The sequence below is a fragment of the Eulemur rufifrons genome, chromosome 30 (assembly GCF_041146395.1).
Source record: "Eulemur rufifrons isolate Redbay chromosome 30, OSU_ERuf_1, whole genome shotgun sequence".
NCBI lineage: Eukaryota > Metazoa > Chordata > Mammalia > Primates > Lemuridae > Eulemur > Eulemur rufifrons.
Window position 1 is genome coordinate 71,156,126 of NC_091012.1, and position 19,597 is coordinate 71,175,722.

General features: G+C 34.5%; 1 protein-coding gene across 1 annotated transcript in view; it reads right to left on the bottom strand.

The window, feature by feature from the left end:
• DIAPH2 (diaphanous related formin 2) overlaps nucleotides 1–19,597 on the bottom strand; it is an 803,657-nt gene that overhangs the window by 405,666 nt on the left and 378,394 nt on the right. Inside the window, exon 21 of the mRNA XM_069462797.1 lies at nucleotides 7,121–7,360. Within this exon, the coding sequence (XP_069318898.1) occupies nucleotides 7,121–7,360 (240 nt within the window). The remainder of the gene's footprint in view (nucleotides 1–7,120; nucleotides 7,361–19,597) is intronic.

Genomic DNA, 19,597 nt, shown 5'->3' on the forward strand with positions numbered 1-19,597 from the left:
CCAAACATTCTGTTACAATGCAACAAGAGGCAGGGTGCTGCACAGTTTTGGACACAGAAAATCAATATTTAAGCCCCAACTCGGACATTTATTACCTTTTTAATCTTGAAAACATTGCATAACATTACTGGGCTTTAGTTTTCTAATTTGCAAAATGGGATTAATAATACCTAACCTCCTTGAGTCATAAGGAAAGCACTTTATAAACTATAAAAACATAGGAACCAAGTGTGTGGACGGTTGACCAAGATTTATTCATCTTTGCTAGGTTCTCTTTCAGTACATCCTATAGCAGTTATTTTCTAAAATGTCTTTGTTTTTAAATTAATAGTCCAATATTAATTATTTATTAACCCATATTTGACGGTGAATTACTGGTTTAGATTTATAGCAAACAATACATATTTATTGGGAGGGGGAGGGATCATGATGTCAGTTCCTTTATTTTCTCAAGACCATGAGGAAGAGAAGGTATAAACCTAAGGTTTTTGATAATTACCCACAAGCATACTTGTTAATAGAAAGTTAATATTTGTTCATTGTTTGAAACCATTACTCTCTGAAGTTCTTTAACAAAGTTAATTTTGTAACTTTGTCTTTGATGTTATTCACAGAAAGCCGTGTCCCCATAGCTACATATAAAGCATCTGAAAGACTTGGATTGAAATCCTGGTTCTGCTAGTTTGTTTTTTAATTTCAAAATATTGGGGGGAGTACAAATAATTTTGATTACATGGATTGCTTTTGTTATACTTGAGTCAGGGTTATAAGTGTGCCCATTACCCAGATAGCGTTCATTGTACCCATTAGGTAGGTTTTCGTCCCTCACCTACTTCCCTCCCCTATGCTTGATTTCCACTGAGTTTGACTTTCCTCTGTGCACATGTGTGCTCATCGGTTAGTTCCACTTTAATAGCGAGTGCATGTGGTCTTTGTTTTTCCATTCTTTAGAGATTTCATTTAGGAGAATGATCTCTAGGTCGATCAAAATTGTTGCAAAAGGCATTGATTCATCCTTTTTTATGGCTGAGCAGTATTCCATGGTATACGTATACCACATTTTGTTAATCCACTCATGAACTGGTGGGCACTTGGGTTGATTCCACATCTTTGCAATTGTGAATTGTGAACTGTGCTGCAATAAAATATTTGAGTGCAGGTGTCTTTTTGATAAAAATGACTTCTTTTCCTTTGGGTAAATACCCAGAAGTGGGATTGCTGGATCAAATGGTAGGTCTACTTTTAGTTCTTTGAGGAATCCCCATACTGTTTTCCATAGAGACTGTATTAATTAAAAATCTCACCAACAGTGTATAAGCATTCCTTTCTCTCTGCATCCACACCAGCATCTATTGTTTTTGGACTTTTTAATAAAAGCCATTCTAACTGGGGTAACGTGATATCTCATTGTGGTTTTAATTTGCATTTCCTTGACGATTAGTGACATTGAGCATTTTTCATATGTTTATTGGCCATTTGTCTATCTGCTTTTGAAAAGCTTCTGTTCATGTCTTTTGCCCACTTTATGATGGGTTAGTTTGTTTCTTTCTTGCTGATTTGCTTGAGTTCTTTGTAGATTCTGGTTATGAGCCCTTTATCGGACGTATAGCTTGTGAATATTTTCTCCCATTCTGTAGACTGTCTATCTACTCTGTTGATTATTTCCTCAGCTATGCAGAAACTTTTTAATTTAATCAAGTCCCATTTATTTATTTTTCTTGTTGCTGTAATTTCCATTGGGATCTTAGTCATAAATTCTTTGCCTATGCCAATAACTAGAAGAATTTTTCCTACATTTTATTCTAGAATTTTTATGGTTTCATGTCTTACATTTAAGTATTTTATCTATCTTGAATTAATTTTTGTGAGTGGTGAGAAATATGGATCCTGTTTCATTCTTCTGCATATGGCAACAATACATTTTTATGTCTTTATAAATAAACTGTAAAAAAAGTCTTACAATTGCATATTCAATAGTTTTACTGTCAAAAATATACCCTTTAGACCTGTGAGGAACAAAATTCTCTCATTTAAAAAAAAGGCAACACTTAAGTTGAATATTAATCAATTATTTAATCAAATTGCCTGACTTTCACTCAGTAGTAATTTACTGAGAGATTCATACACAACTGACATAGGGGATATACTGAAGAATAAAAAAATACATCCAAATTTTATGAGTGCTCAGTCTTTTGAAGGAGAAAGAAAAATAATATAGTAAATTAAAGATATGTGAGGACACAGTGAAAAGGTGGCCGTACACAACCCAAGGAGAGAGGCCTCACCAGAACGCTACTGGCACCTTGATCTTGGACTGTCAGTCTCCAAAACTATGAAAAAATAAATTTCTCTTATTTAAGCCACTCAGCATATAGTATTCGGTTATGGCAGCCCAAATTGACCAATACACTCACCGAAGTATTTTGCATTTCTGATCATCAGTTTTCTCACTGTACGCTAAAGAGACTAGGCTAGATGTCTTCATATGCTAGGATTCTAGCTTTATATGGACACAATCCATATCATTTCAGCTAAAAATGATTAGACACTGTGAAATTCTTACCATACTTACATATGACTTTTTCCTTAGATCTTTTGTAGATTTTCTCCTGGATTACAGATTTCTAAATTTTACTGCCATGGACAGCAGTCATTTTTCTTAGAAATCATATTTTCTGGTAAGTAATCTATTTAACAATGAAGCTGAACCTATTTTACTTCTTTTTTTACAACTTCTATATGGAAGATGATATTTTCCTTTGTATATTTGGGGTGCCATCTATAATACTCTGTCACTAATACCATGTGATGGCTCATAGAATATGAGGCCTTTACATGTTATAGACACTCTATATAAATGATGAATATTAGAAAAGGTACAATTATATTATCATGTTAATCCTAATGACTTGAAGTGAGATATCTAAATTTTCACCACAGTGAACCTACATGTTTTCTTTAGGGTCTTTTTATGATATATTTCATATATCTACATAAGCATATCACCCTACTGTATCATAATTTGTTGTGTCTCTCCATCCAACTAGAATGACTACAAAGTCATAGCACATGTAGTCATATAGTCATATATTAACTCAAGGCAGGGAAAAAAAGCTTTTACTCAGTACAAGAAAAAAAAGGTTTCCGGCTTTTGAAAGTCACTAAGTGGGCTTTAAATGATTTTTTAAAAAGTTATGGAAGCAAGATATCCAAACTAATGTACGAATAACTCAAAATCTTCTCACAACCTGCCTACCAATGTTATTACTTGTTTCCAACAGGAATCCAATATCACAGACAGTGTGGTTTTCTAATCCATCCTCAAATGTATTATGATTATTCCTAGTTGTATACCATCATTAAGTAGAACTACTACCATTTGTTTAACATTACAATTTTTCTATGTACTCTAACATAGATCATTTTAGCTGACCCTGAAAACAACCCTATGAAAATAAACAAGAGTCAGTGTATTTCCTCACTTACAGATGAGGAAACCGAGGTTCAGAGAGGATAAGTGACTTATTCATGAAAATTTGGCTAGTAATTGGCAAAGTGTAAGCTAAAATGTAGGTTCCAACCCCACAGTGTTCTACCCTCTTATAGGTCTTCTCTTCACATACCCCAATCCTACCTGTCATTCAATTTAACAGCTCCACCCAATAACTGAAGTTTCCTCCATTCTCTGAACTCCTACTAATCTCCCTCTTCTGAACTCCTGCTAATCTCATTTGGCCATTAATTTTTGCAGTCATTAACAGTGTACATTGGGACATTACCTAATATTCTGAATGTATATTTCCTGGCTGCTCAACTGTACCACAAGCTTATTAAGGTTTCTGTGTATCTTCTGTACTGTTTGTATGCCACTGGTATACAGACCATCTGTTTCATTTTGTCTTTATTTGTGTCTGTTCGATATCCCTTCACCTGCCCCTAACCTTTTGGATCCCTATCTTTGGTAACAGCATCCTTCAGGGCATAACCAATCTTCTATTGCAATAGTCTTGGTAGCACTATCAAAGTTGTTTGCCCTCACTTGAACATGGGGTGTTCTTGTAACCTGCACTAGGCTCATCAGGCTCTCTAGTTATAATTGGAATCAAACACAAGAGGAGAAAAATGGTTGGAGCTGATACATTCCTGGAAAGACTTCTCATTCATTCCTGCTACCTGAATTCTCAAAGCTGTCATAGTTACTGTTCTTTAGAAGGCCAAGTTCCTCAGCCTTTCCTCAGTTTTTGGCTGAGCTACCTCATATCCTTCCAACAAATTGCACTTTTTGCTTAAATCAGGCATAGTCACTTCCTGCTGCTTACAAACAAAGATCCTTATCTGATATACCCATAAAGCTTAGTGCACAGAGAATGCTCAGTGTTTTTAAATATTTTGTTCTTACACAGATTATATATGCTATTACATAGTGAAAACAAAAACAACAAATGGCCTTGAAGTACAGCACTTCCATTGGTTAGAATTTTAATAACCAACAGGCAAGCACAGGCCAAACTAACATTGGGAACTCATCTTCATTGAAATTATTTTCATTACAGTACAGCACAGTGGTTTGGTAACTCACAAAGTGATAATTCACTGCTGCAAATTAACAAAGCATTTTGTAGTGAGGGCAGTACTTACAGTAATGATACTCTTTAGTGTTGACATTTTGGTTAACCCATCTGTTTTCCTTTTCTTCCCAAATATTATAGCAGCCAATTGTGGCCATATGATTTTTTTACAATATCTTACTACAAGACACATCTGATAAGTTGAACTGCTTATACCATGGGCTCCTTTTTAACTAGGTGAATATTTCAACATAGTCTAGAGCTTCTTGTGAAAAGCACTGGATTATAGTTTTAAAATCACTGAGAAAGGAAATTATCATTAAAAAAATTTAGATGAGTACCTGGTATCAACAGAATTAGTGTTCTGCAAGGGAAATTCCCCCTGCTATTTTCTTTAAGAAAAAAATCACTATGAAAAATCAACGAAGTAATCTTTTATAATATAACTGAAATTTAACAGCAATTCTAGCTAATCATATATCAGTAGTTAGTTAATTCTGTTTCAAACAGATTACAGACCTAAGCTAACTATTTCTATGTACTTCAGTAAATTTCTGTCATTTTAGACATTTACATCTACTCAGAATCCTTTGTATTTCAGGAACATCCTTTTAATCCTAGACATTATGGGAATATCATACATGTATATGATATTTCTCTTTCTTAATGACAAGCATTTTCCTAGACGTATTTCCCAAAAGATAAAAATCCTACTGAAAAGTGAGGGGGAAAAGATTTTAAAACCTTCACTTCTTTCTCTTTTGGAGTACCTATTACTACATGATAGTATTTCCCACAAGATTATTTTTTATTTTATTTGAAGTTGGCAAAAATCTTTGTGCTGAATCCTTTGAGCATACCTCTAGTGATAGATGTCAGATCAGCGTTGTGTGGAAGAACTTTTATTTGACAGGTAGATGACAGGAGGAAGGCTCTCCAAAATATAAGATGTAACTATAAAATCCTTCTGTGAGGTTAACGCAATGTTTTTTGTTCCTGTGTACAAATGACTTATTCATTCTTGCTTCAAAGAATCAGTTCATATAATTAATGTGAACAGTGTGAAATTAAGACACTTACAAATAAAGGTACATACTTCTTCAAATTAGGATGGTTTGTTTAACATATCTTTTTATATGAATTAAATGTGAAATAGTTATCTAATATAAATTTCTATGACATTTTCTTTTAATTTATAATATTTTTATAATCATCAAGCAAGAACACTTTTAGATTCACTCACTGTGCATATAGCATGTACTCTAACCAAGTAGCATCTTGGTAAGAAATTACTTTATTAGCATTGGGTATATGGTATGCTATATAATAAAAACGTCCTAACTAGGTAGTTTTAGCCTATAAATCTGGCAATGACTTATTCCAATTTATCATAAGCATTGTTCTAGTTTTTCTGGCATTATAAAATAATTTCACATGACCACAAATGTCACAAGAAGAAGGAGTAAAAATATTTCTTTGACAAATCTAGTGTTTCCAAATAATTTTCCCTATACTCTTCAAAAATATATCACAAGTAAACAGATACTCACAACTCCATTATACATCCTATTATCTATAAATGTTTTTCTTTATGTCTATCTGGGTTAGAACTACCAGGATCAAATCATTTTTGATACAAATTAAAGTGCAAGTCCATGTATATACAATGCACATCTATTTAATGTATGAATAGAAAAGAAATTCATATCCATTTCTACATTTGGGATTCTTGTCATAATACACTTCAAGAACTGACCAAAGTTCTACAACGTTTTCAGATGTGAGAGAAAAAAAAAGTGAAAGAATGGTGAGATGTCAAAGACAGATTACTCGTTTTCAGATTTATTTTCATCTCTAGCTTTTTTACAGGCCTTCACCTCAGAATCTGTTCAGGTTTCTCCCTGTAATAGACAATTCTTTTTCTTGAATAAGGTGGTTTGCTCTAGCCTAGAAATGGGCATATGCAATCCTTTGGGACTTCTCTGTTTCTTTGTTTACTTTTTGTAAGAATTAAGTCTCAATAAAGACACTATGTAATAGCCCAATCAAAACACTAAGATGATTACCACTTGAATCTTTTTAGCTTTCAGGTAATACGCCAGATACCAGTGTAAGCTTAGTGACACAACATCAATGAACAACGAAGAGTATTACTTGCTTAGAATAGAATAGGCAAAGCATATTAAAAAATAAATTTCTGGCTATTTACTTCATTAAATTTAGCTCCTCAAATACTTTTTGGAGAGACATAGAATAAGCATAAAAGGATTGAAATACAATGTTGCACCTATTTTGTAAAAGCAAATTTTGTTTTGGTCTATGAACTCCAGTAAAATTTAATCAGAAAGAGTTGAGTATTATACTGCAAAAGAATTTGCATAGTCTTCTGGATTTTACTAAAATAAGATTTTAAAAAGTTATTTAATTGAGATATATTTCACATACCATGAAATTCATCCTTTAATTTTGTGGTTTATGTACTATTGGTTTTTAGAGTAACCCTCTCATAGACAAGAAAATTTTATAAATTATCATTATAAATGTCATCTTACCTTGCAAAGGAAATTGATCTTAAAACCCAAAGACTGGGCATTTCTTGAGCCTGAGTTCATGTAGTTTCCAACCAAAAGAACTAACTCTAAAAGTCTGTTAAAGCTTTCACTTTTCTTCAGTTCTTCACAGGCAAGAGTTACTGCTATGATGCTTGGTTTGATGTTGTTTACATGTTCTTCAAACATGAGCTTGAAAAGAATGCTATTGAGACGAGGCCGTAACATTTTCACTGAGCTGATCTGTAAGATAAGAAATGCTCTATGAGAAAATACATTTAAAGCCCGATGTTTTATCTTCTTAGTGGGGATAATTTCATAGACAATACTGTAAAATTTCGGCATATAACAAATTCTGCCTGGGTATAAAAAAATATTATTTTTGTTTGTTTTAAATAGGCCAAAGAAATATTTCACCAATGTTTAAAAAAGTTGGCTGTTTAGTTTTTTAAAAATAAATTAAAACATCTTTATAGCATTAATATTATTGAAGCTGAACAGTTGCTATATGTTAACTGCAGAATTATTAGCTATCAATAACATTCAAACTGCCAAAAATCTGTCTCTGAGGGGAACTAGGAAAATTTATAAACATGAAATTGAGTTAAGTGAATAGATGGGCCACAGATAAAAGATGTACATGATGATAGAAAATATAAGCGTAACATTTCCTAAGAAATTACCTATTACTATGCTGTTTGAAATTAGAGGACTAGCTCTGATTGAGCATTTAATAATTTTTAAACCTATGATTCCTATTCATAAAATATATTAAATATTTATATGCACTCTAAAGAATTTCACCTACTTGACAGATGTGGATATTAAATAATTAGGTTACGGTAAAATCACATGAACTTACTTTCAAATACTTTATTCAAGAATTCTACATTGGTTTTCTTCAAAATAGTTCAACTTTGCTTTTAATTACTTGTTTCATAGTATGGGCGCACATTTTATATTCCCTTTGGTATAGTTCCTATGATAATAATTATTTTTAGTTTTTAATTTCTTATAGCCCCAAATTATTTAACTAGTTTTCATTCACCAAAGGCATTCTGGGAGAGAGGTGCGGGGAGGGTAGACACACATACACACAGTGAAAACAAAGTATTAACAATTCTATTTGTTTTTGCATGTAGAGCTTGCTTTCTTAAATACAAATGCTAAGCACATGTTAGGCACTAAGATATCTGAAGATAACATGAAGAGAATATGGCAACATAAACAAAAGTCTTTAAACCACAAAGTATCCTTCAAAAGTAGCAAATGAGCTATTGGGTAGATAATATCTGCTCCAATATAGAAGTAAGACATAGTATAATATTTTTCTTCTTTGAAATTAACTTGCCCATTAACCATGAACATCTACCTCTCTAAATATGAACCTTTACCTTCTACTAATCCTTCTATGTGCTTTCATGCTTTTAATAGGCATATATAAAAATATGCTGGAAATATCCACTTGTTACTGTATTTGATGAAACCTGATGAAACTGCAAGTTTCATCACTTATAATCAGCTTGTTTTATATAGTCAGGATATTACTATACAAATTGTACACCAATTATATAATAAGTAAAATTATACACTATTCACAAAAAGCTCACAATATAGTCTAAAACTCATAACATAGGCAGTTGAAAACTATAGCTAATGAAAACCCAGCACATGATTTTAGATAGAGAAACAGAAATTAAGTTCTGGAGATGTTCACAGAAGAAGAAAAAACTTTAAACTCTTATGTTTAAAGTTTATGACTACAATGTTTAATGAAGTCTTCACAGTAGAGGGAATACAAATGAAAATATAAATGTATGTGTGTGCACGTGTAAAAGAGAAAGAGAGACAGAGTGTGTGTGTGTATATGTAAATAAGCACGCACAGAACTGAGGCCAAAAGGAAAGGGTAAAGAGAATAGAGTGAGAAAAGGTTTATAGGTTAGGTGTATATGACATACATACCTAGGCACAGAATTTGGACTAAAGTATCTTAAGAATGCAGGTAAAGGCCACAAAACTAGAAGCTAATCCCATCAAAGTCTATGTCGCCAAGAATGTGCAGGTCTCTTTGTGTATGCTTGTGTGGGAATCTCTCTGAGTTTCTATATGTATTTTTCTGCCTTCATTTCTGCCTCTACCACTGTCTCCAAATTCCTCCCCACTTTATTTTTCCTTAACTTTTACTGGTATCTGGATCACTACTAGCACAGAATCATGTTTCCTGTATGTTTAGGGAGTAGTTTTATAGTCTCCCTGATAATAGTCACCATGTACCTGCACTCCTGGCCACGCTTTGTAGAGCTTGTAGGGACCCAGGTTACCAGGGTGCCATTGGTCCCAGATGGGTAAGGAACATAACTCTTAGGTGTATGTGGGCTTTTAGTCTTGCTTCAGTTCTAATACCACTGTCTTCATTGATATTTTTATCCTTCTTGGGCTTTGTATTTCAATCCTTGGCCTACAAACTCAAAGAGCATGGATGTGATCTTGTTTGTGTTTTTTTTTTTTAATACCAACTCCAACTGAAATAATGTAATCAAAAGTATATTTTAATGATAATAGTAACAACAATAATGGTGACAAACTTTGTGCCAGACATCTTTCTACATATGTCTTATATATGTATTAACTGAATGATTCTCAAAACAATCCTCAGGAAAAGGCTATTCTCGTTATTCTCATCCCAAAGACGAGGAAAGTGAAGCACAGAAATACTAAGTAACTTACACAAAGCCAAATTTGTATGTTGGAGATCTGAAGATTTGAATTCAGGCCTTCGGGCTGCAGATTCCAGACTATCAACCACTATACTACCACGCTGCCTCTTGAGTCTTATTAGGGGCAGCAACTATGAGATTAGTGGCAAGGAGACCATCAGTAAGTTATCAAAATGTCCTGAGAAACAGGCAATGAGGTGGAATGTTGACATTAGGAAGAGAAAGGAAAAGATGGATACAAGAGATATAATTAAGAAAGAATCAATGGGACTTAGCAACTGACCAGTTATGGGAAGAAAAAGTCAAAGATGGCTCCAAGGTTCTAAGACTTTTGTGCGGTAGAACAATGTTGGCATTAATTAACATAGATGGAGGTGCTGATTTGGTATGGTTTGTTGTTTGGTTGTTTTGATTCCGAGCATGAGGGTAGATGAATTTGCTTCCCCTGATCTGCTGTTACTTACACCCAGTGAGCTACTCAGGGACTAAGATAGCAGGGGCAGGTAGATGTATCTGAGTATCAACTTTAATCAAACAAGACTGAATTCAGAAACTTTCATGTTATCTGACAGTATGAAAATAGTCTGCCTAATTTTCTGGTCTTAAGTTTTCCCATCTGTAAACAGAGGAAGTCCTATAAAGCAGTCTTGTTTTGATGATTGGATGAGAGCCAAATAAATGATCCATTCATATTACTTCCATCTTTTTCAGTCTCTGTTTTTGGAGTTGTGGGAAGGTAGAGTAAAGGGTACTAACTTCACAAGTGAAAAATAATGCTTGGCTGTTACCAAAAATTTTATTAGCATTTAAATGAATTTTGTTGACCATCTTCTCAGGTGTCAAATAGTGTATCTTAACTAACAATGATGCTATATTATTAAGACTCCAAATCTTAGAGTGATATTCAAATCAAAGTATACACAATGTTATTTAATACCAATCCTAGACAATGTTTTAACCTGAAGAATTTCTTGGAATTGCCCTTTATTTTCTACGCTCACCACTGAAAGTCAAATATTATGTATTTCAAGGTTGGATTACTAAATAGACTATTTAAATGTCCTTCCTCATCTCTGCGGCCTTTGCCTCTCCAAATCCTTGTAATTGGTAAAATGATAGCTCTAAGATAGGGAAATAATATTGTTTTCATAACATGTTGAGTTTTTGGCATTATTATAAAGCGATATCTGGTAGCATCTGGAAATATAGTCCTGGGGTTTAAAAAAAGATAAGTATTGGAGTTGACAGACTTGGGAGTTATCTGAATAGATGTTCTGGGAGGCAAGGTCATTGATGAGGAAAGTATAGAGGGAGAAGAGGAGAAAAAAGTCAAAAATTGCTCCTTGTGGAGCCCCCAGCAAAGAGTCTGATATTAGACATTCAAATACTTACTGATTGATTTTAAAAGCACTGCTTAGCTGACTAGCCATTTTCCAGATCTTCTATTACATAGGACAGATTGTCTATTGAACAAAATTAACAACTGATGGTAATATTTTACTCTCCCAAAATATTGTCTTCAGTTATGATGTCAAACTGGAAATGTTAGGGAATTAACTTTGTGAAACTGCTATTACTGGATATTAATCTATCATTAGTCAGTCTGCTTCCAGGAAGAAGTTGTACGCTATAATGGGATCAGAGCTGCCCTTTTGATGTGGCAAACGTTCTTCATTCATTCATCCCCTATAACAAGGTTTGACACATGACAGGTGATAAATATGAGAGTTGATTTAAAAAATAAATAACTGTAAACTGAATGAAGGAATGAATGTATTCATTCACACAAATAGGAACCACAATATTCAGTAAAATGCTGGATTGAGAAGAGGATGCACGATTTAAAGAGGTAGAAAAGCAGGCTGAGGGGAAGGAGGAGGTACCTTACGCAAGGTCATTTGCTGCCAGGTGTGTCATCCCAACAATACCACCTAGGACCAATCTTAGCCCAAATTCAGAGCCCCATATAACTATTTTTAAGGGTAGTGTTCAAGAGAGATTTTTCCCTAATCCCAGAAAAGGGAGAAAGACAACTCTTTGCATTCTCTATGCCCATACTATAAATTGCAGTAAAAGAAACAGGGACTTTTGAGTCCCATGCAAGTTGCAGTAGGACTTAAATGAGATGCTGTGTATAACACTCCTGTCATGGTAACTGACACAATGTATGTACTCTAAAACTATAGCTATTTTTGTCATTATCCTCTTTTATTTGTCCCCAGAAATTTGCAGTAAGAAGGAATCATGGTCACTAATTTTTATACCAAATCCAAGAGAAAGTTTCTCTCATCCACAATGAAGGAATATGTGTTTCCAGGATTCAGTAAAGAACAGAAGTCATTACCTACTGAATGTACCGTAACTATCATGCTCCATTTAGCTACTTTTAATTCATAATATACATTTGCTATTAGAAATGTTATTGATGCAAATGTATTATTTACAAAATCAAGAGACTATGTAGGAGGTAAGGTATACAGGCACATATCTTAACAGGAGCCACAAAGCAGTACATATTGATGATACCAACAGAATTTTCACAATCATAAGTGTAAATTTCTATGATCAGACCACGCTAGACTCACAGAAACAGAACCTCCATCAGAGGCCTTGGGTATGTAAGGAAATGTCTTGGATAACTAAGCTTAGAAATAATAAGAAGCACTGAGCAACATCCCCAGCCACACATACAATTATTAAAAGGCTCATGTCTCATAAAAGTACTTGAGTGCACCTAAGTGATATAAGGAAAAAAAAAACAAAAACTCTGCTGAAATGTGTGTTTGCTTTTACTTGTGGTCCCTCACAGCATTTTAGTTGACTGGCATCCTTTGTTTTATAATTCATTCCTTGAAGTGCTGTGGGATGCTGACCAGAGTGTTGTATTATGTAGGGGATTTATTTGTGCTACGATGTACTTGTCTATCAAATCATATCAAGTGGCTCTCATTTCTTTAGCTGATCTGCACTATATTTAAAAAAAAAAGTGCACTGACAGCTTTAGTGAGAGCAACTACAAGTGGGTTATTTCCCCAAAGAATTAGACACAGTTTTGTTCATATAATTTGAATTTTATATACTTCACTACCTATGCAGCTGTTGAATATTGATCTACTATCAAGCTACCACAGGAATCCACAGAGAAAGAAAAAAGGCACAAGTATAAAAACCATGTGTGAAGGAGCTGGAGATGGCCACATGGCACTCCTGCAGTCACATGTGGCCTTTAAGGTTACTTCTACCATCTTTCCTTTTGCACTGGTAAGAACTATACCTTTAATGTCTGTCATATATGAGCATAATTGAGCCCCTAGTCTCTTCAAGATATAATGTTAACAAGCCATTAGAATTAACATTTATAACAAATACACATTTGTTACAGGGTGTTTGCCCCCCAAAATTAAATGCTACTTTGATCCATTGTCCATCGAATATACAGAATAATTTTACATCTGTGACTACAATAAAAGGAATGCTAATGAAGCCACACTAAAGAAGGATGGAGAGCAGGCAGAACTGCTCACAAAAATGAGATTCACAGTCAATGATTGAGCAGAATTCTGCCTAAAGGTATGGAAATAAAGCAGGGATATTTGTGATTATCTATAAAGTAAATAATTTTTTTATATTCTGTTAGACAGTAACCTCCTCAAGGGCAGGACCTCTCCTACTCATCACTGCACATTCTGTAGCAAACCCATTACCTGGCCTGGACAAAATAATCAATACAAGTGTGCCCAGTACATGGAGTAAATGGCAAATGTTATACATCAACAAACATCTACTCATCTTTAGTCCAGAACAGAACATAATAACAATGTCTGCCCCAAAATACACTGTAAACTTAGGAAGAATCACACTGAGAAGCCGAGCAAGAATTTTAAAACATCCTACTGAAAACAACTGTTTGAAGCTAGGAACAACCATCAGAACTTCTACTGTGGCAGTATGCTATTGTATTAAGGATTAGCGATTTATGGGAAAAAAATAAAAGGGTTAATTTTTGATTTTTTGAATTTAACAAAAAACAATCTATAGCAAAATTGTTTGACATCCATAGCCCTACTCTGAATTTACAGTTTTCAGGTGGTTTTATTTTACCTTGTTTTATTGCAAAAATTGCTGGAAATGAGCAATCCTGCCACAAAAATGGATTACTATGAGAATTTAATGAAAGGAACAAGAATATAAATACATGGATTTGAGAATGAGTCATGGTGAGTTTTCTTTTACCTGACCTCAAAATTATTAAACCAGCTTTTTCTCAGATAAAATGAATGTACGTCTAGAAGTAAGGGCTAGCATTCATATTTACAGGAAGAATGAAAATAGAAACAATCAGAACATTTCATATCAAAACACTGAATACCCTGAATGCAAGCAGATAAAATAAAGAATGTAATTTTCCCAATGAATATGCAAACCTGAAAAATGATTTAATATTAATGAAACAAAGGACCTACAATTTTCTAACCAAACTAATTGTTTTTGATGATATGTAGGAGGAGGAAAAAGCTTTTAAAAATTTCCCTTTCACCTGGTTAAGCTATCTTGAATAGAGCTCATAAACTCTTATGAGGCTTTAAAAAAAAATTAAAAATCACAGTCACTTTATAGTTGTACTTCAGCTATAGGCATAAATCCTCTCCTCTCGCCTTTGTATATTTATGTAAAAAAAGAAAAAACTTTTAAATGTGCTGTCAGCGATATCACATAATCTGTGCTTTCCATTATAAAGATGTTTATGTACAAGGCTATCTCGACATCTTTTTGTTAGATTATAGCTTTAGAATGTTTTTAATTGAAAAATACGAGTAATTTTGAAGTCAGAAAAACAAAGTACCGATTACTAAGAGAACTAATTATTGCCTTCTTTTTCTCAGAAGATGTGTTAGTTTAATAGATACACACAGTATGGGTCTCTATCCCCAGTGCAAGACAAGTGGGAATTTCCATAGCTCTGAGGTTTGAGAACAGCTGAGCTACAAACACACTCGGAAGAGTCTAAAAGCTCCTGCTGGGGGTTCTAACTGCCAGAGCTTTCAAAGAGCTATGCTTTTTTTCCAGTAAAGGTACAGCACATAATTACAACGATGTACCAAATTCAATTCTGTGGGAGGCAGGTTGGAGGACAAGTCAGTGGGAAGCTATGCAGCCAATCTACCCCCCTAAAGAAGAGGATTATTGATCACAGAAGGGGTGGAAACTAGCTTATCTCTCTTACCAGGAGATATGCCTCTAGACAGAGGAAAGGTCCCTGGGTTTTTATTTCTTTTTTTCCCCCTCTCTCTTTTTTTTTTTTCAAATGATTGCATGTGATTATAAGCAAGCTCAATGAAGTGGCTGCTAAAAAAACCCAAAGGGTTAGAGAAAGCTTAGCAGCCCAGTCACTGCCTCAGATAAGCTTATCTCTTTCACAATTTCCCTCAGTTTTGCCAATTTATTGTTTGGGGGGTTTTTTTGTTTTGTTTTCTTTTGAGACAGAGGCTCACTCTGTTGCCCTGGCTAGATTGCAGTGGCGTCATCATAGCTCACAGCAACCTCAAGCTCCTGGGCTCAAGAGATCCACCTGAGTACCTGGGACTACACGTGCGTGCCACCATACCCAGCTAATTTCTTTTTAGTAGAGACTGGGTCTTGCTCTTGCTCAGGCTGGTCTTGAACTCCTGACCTCAAGTGATCTTCCCGCCTCAGCCTTCCAGAGTGATAGGATTATAGGCGTACCATTTTTATTTATTATTATTACTATTATTTTAATGAATCTTGGAGGAGTAATCCCATTTGTGGCATGTGTCTACTCCTAACTGATGAGATTTTGTTCTTATCATTTAGGAAGTTAAATAATAATGGAAACTCTATAGGGCACTGGCCAGGGTTAGAGGAATAAAATCAGCAAATATTAATAGTATTTATTGTTTAGGAAGGCAGGGAAAGGTTTCAAAAAGGAGCTCAAATTCTTCAATGTTATCAAGTGCCAGATGGGTACAGAATAAGACAGGACTGAAAAGAGTCCACTTGATTTTGCGTTGATGCTAATACATTCAACACGTATTTGTTAAGTATATATCATGTGAATAAAATCCACATGATTTATCTACCTATAGAACTTAGAATCCAGTTGGGGTTATACATAGTCAATAAATAACCTCACAAACATTTAATTAAAAACCATGATAATTTCTACAAAGGAAAAGAAAAAACTACCCTGAGAGAGTTTAATAGGGAGGCCTATCTTTAATTGATAGGTAAGTGAAGGCATCACTGGGAAAGCAAAATTTACCCTAATACTTAAAGAATAAGCAGGAGAGAAAGGCAGGCAGTGAGTGAGAGTAAAGGAGCAGCACGTGCAATGGTCCTGGCAAATAACATTCAATATGGCTGAGGCATAATGAGCAAGAGGCCAAGCAGCAGGAGATAGAGTAAGAGAGGTGAGCAGGTGCCAGACCAGACCATGCCTTCTAGGTCATAGCAAAGAGGTGATACTGTAGCTTTAGTGCTATAGAACACCATTGATATTTCAAGCTGATAAATAATATGATGCAATACAAATACACTCCAGAAATGTGACCCTGAGGGTTGTGCCAAGACTGATTTGGAAAAAGGGCAAAAGTGCAAGTGGGGAAAACAAGCTAAAAGTATATTGTAAGGGTTAAAGAGAATGACGATGTTGGCTTAGACTAAGGTGGTTGGTGGTGTACAGATAAACAGAAGTGAGTAGATTTGATGTATATTTTAGATGTGATTAGGAGGTAATTAATGACCTTTCCTAAATCAATTTCAATGCATTATTTGAGGCAGAATCCTGATTGTTGGTCGAACAATGAATGAGAAGTAAGGAAGTAGAGAGCAAAAGGAGACTAGTCCTTGAAAAAGCTGATGCTAGGAAACGGAGAGAGGGCAGTACCCGGCAGAAACCTCAGGGTCGATGAAGGATTTTCATTCATCCATCTATCTATCCATTCATGTTAGGCAGTGAGTGACTTAAGATTTTTTTTTTTTTTGAAGTGCAGGGTAGAATGGAAATTGACAAATTGAGAAGGCAATAGAATAACCAACACAAGTAAAGTAGGCAAGAGATAACTACTATCCTAAAGTAGGCAAGGGATAATAATGCCCAAAACTGAGGTAGGAAAATTAGCATGTAGTAGAGCATCATACACACACCCCCAGTAGAGCACACTGGTTGAAAGCATTGGCTTGGAATTCAGGTTGCCTGGGTTTGAATTCTGTATCTGCTAGCTACTATGTAACCTTGGACAAGTTATCTAGCATTTCTTGGCATGAATTTCCTCACTTATAATATGGAGCCAGTAACAGTGCCAATGTCATAGGGTTATTGTGAGGAACACATAAGATGGTGCAAGTAAAAATACTTCACGTAGAATGTGACACAATAAGTCCTCAATTTATTTTTGTTTCTATTGATAATAATAGCAACAACAATAATATTGGTAATAATAACTGGGCATCTCTTTTTCTGAGGTTTGATTTGACAGAGAAGGGGTTAATAAAAGATATGGCTAGAGATAACATTGTGGATAGAAGAGACATTGGAGGTTCTGAAGTGCTATCCTTTTTCTCTGGCAAATAAGAGGTTAGGTTGTTTGTGTTAAGTGAAAAGAATGGAGAGAAGACAGACAGAAGGCTTGAGGAGAGTGAGTAAGATATGGTATGGCCACCATGGAAAAATGAAAGGCCCCTGAATGGGAATGAATGAAATAACTGCTGAAATGGCATTGAGAGTCCCACTGAGGTAAAAGCTAAAATGTCATAACGATACCAATTCACTCAGTTCACCAAAGGGAACAGGAAGAAAGAAATCCAGAGAGTTGGAGGCACAAATGCAAACGCTAAGAAGTTTGGGTTTTATTCTGTAAATTCAGGGAGATACCAGAGGTTTTTGATATAGAAACCATATGAAAAATAGAGGCTTTTAAGAAGAATACATTAGTAGTGCCAATAGGAGAAGACAGCAGAGGCAAGGATTCTCTCTAGTTTGGAGCCTCTCCCATTAGTGCAGATGATTCTACACATTCCCAAAGTAGTCCTCACTGTAGGCTATTGACGTATGTTTAAGGGTTAAAAAGTATTTGGGTATATTCACACAGAAGTGAATTTAATTTCAGCATACACCTAGAGAAATATGTTTTAGCAAAATTTTTACTTTTATAGACCTAAAATATACTATTTTTTAATCTCAAGCCCATACTTAGGTTTAATAATTGTCCTGTAATTCAATTCAATACACATTTACTTACTGTGCATTTTATTCAAGATACTGTTCTAACCACTGCAAAGAACACCTATTTAAAAGACTAGGGTATACCATTATTCCAAAAACATTTCCGTGATAGGAGTTTGAGTAATCTTTATGTGGCAAATCCTGATTGATACTGTCTTAGGTAATTTACATGGTGTAAAACACTTTGTAATGTCCTTGACTTTTTTTCCCACAGACATGTAGCCAAGGATGGTGAGAGTAAATAAGAGGACCAGGTTACTTCATGTACACACAGCCCCAGAATTATTTATGGTTATGTGCATAAACAAGAAATCTCTTCCATTTTCTATTTTGCTTTTAGTTCAGAAGGTATATTGCTTTTTATGTCCCCAAACTTCATTTTCTCAGTGTGGTACCAAGGATATTCCTCATGAAGGACTTGCTTGGCAAACTAATACATCTTCCAAGATAAACTGCATTCAGAAAAAGAAATGGCTTCAGAGAAATTGTGTGGTGTACCTACTGTAAAACTCATAACCATCATGACACAGCTGAATTCTCAGAGGGTATATAGCTTTGTTTCAATTATAATATGAATCCGAGCAGCTTAGGTTTCATGCATGGACTTTGGTTTAGAAAATTTTATTATTTAATATTATACGAAATTGCTGCTAGTTAATAATATCTAGCCAATTCAGCTGATTAATTTTCCTTGTCCAAAAATAAGAGAAATACCTTCTACAGTACCTTTATATGCTCTATCTGATCCCAAATATACACTCCTGATTTTCTTTGCAAGGATTTGACAGAATCCTTCTACATCAGTATAGGCAATGCGATGTCTTAAAATCAACAAACTCTAAACTTGGGCAAGCAGTTAAAAAAAAACATGCTTAGTCCCATCTATTACAGTTTGACGTTAAATAGGATTTTTGAATTGCAAAGTACCAAAATAGATCAATTCTAATATATTATATTATTTAAAAAGTTATAAAATATTTTGGATGAAGCAGACAGTGTTTGACTATTAGGTCAAACAGTAATTAAAAAATTCTTAGTATCCAAATGGAAAATGTTCAGGGAGCCAGAGTAAAGCTGGCAACCATAATGGAACTATTTATTCACACAGCGAGCAAACCTGCATTAAACACCTAAGTCAAAAATAGCTTTTTCTCCAAGAAATTAAATAAATCATGATGACCTCTTTCCTGTTAATTTTTTTTTGCCAACTATTTGAATAGCAGGTTTGAGAAATACTTTAAATATATAACTATATTTTTAATACATAATTTATACCTGGTCATCTTTGTACCCCTTAAAATGATAGGGGTAAGAAAAAATTATTATTGATTTAACCACATGATATATATTTATATGATTTCCTCCCCAGCTAAAACAGCACATTTCAAGCTTTCAATCAGTTCATGACAGTCTATAGGAAATCTGAAAATCCTTGTGCTTTTTCTGACACAAAATATATCACAGAAAAGAATCTCTAGTATTTTGCTATGTATCTAGTTATTACCCTTTTATTTCAGCC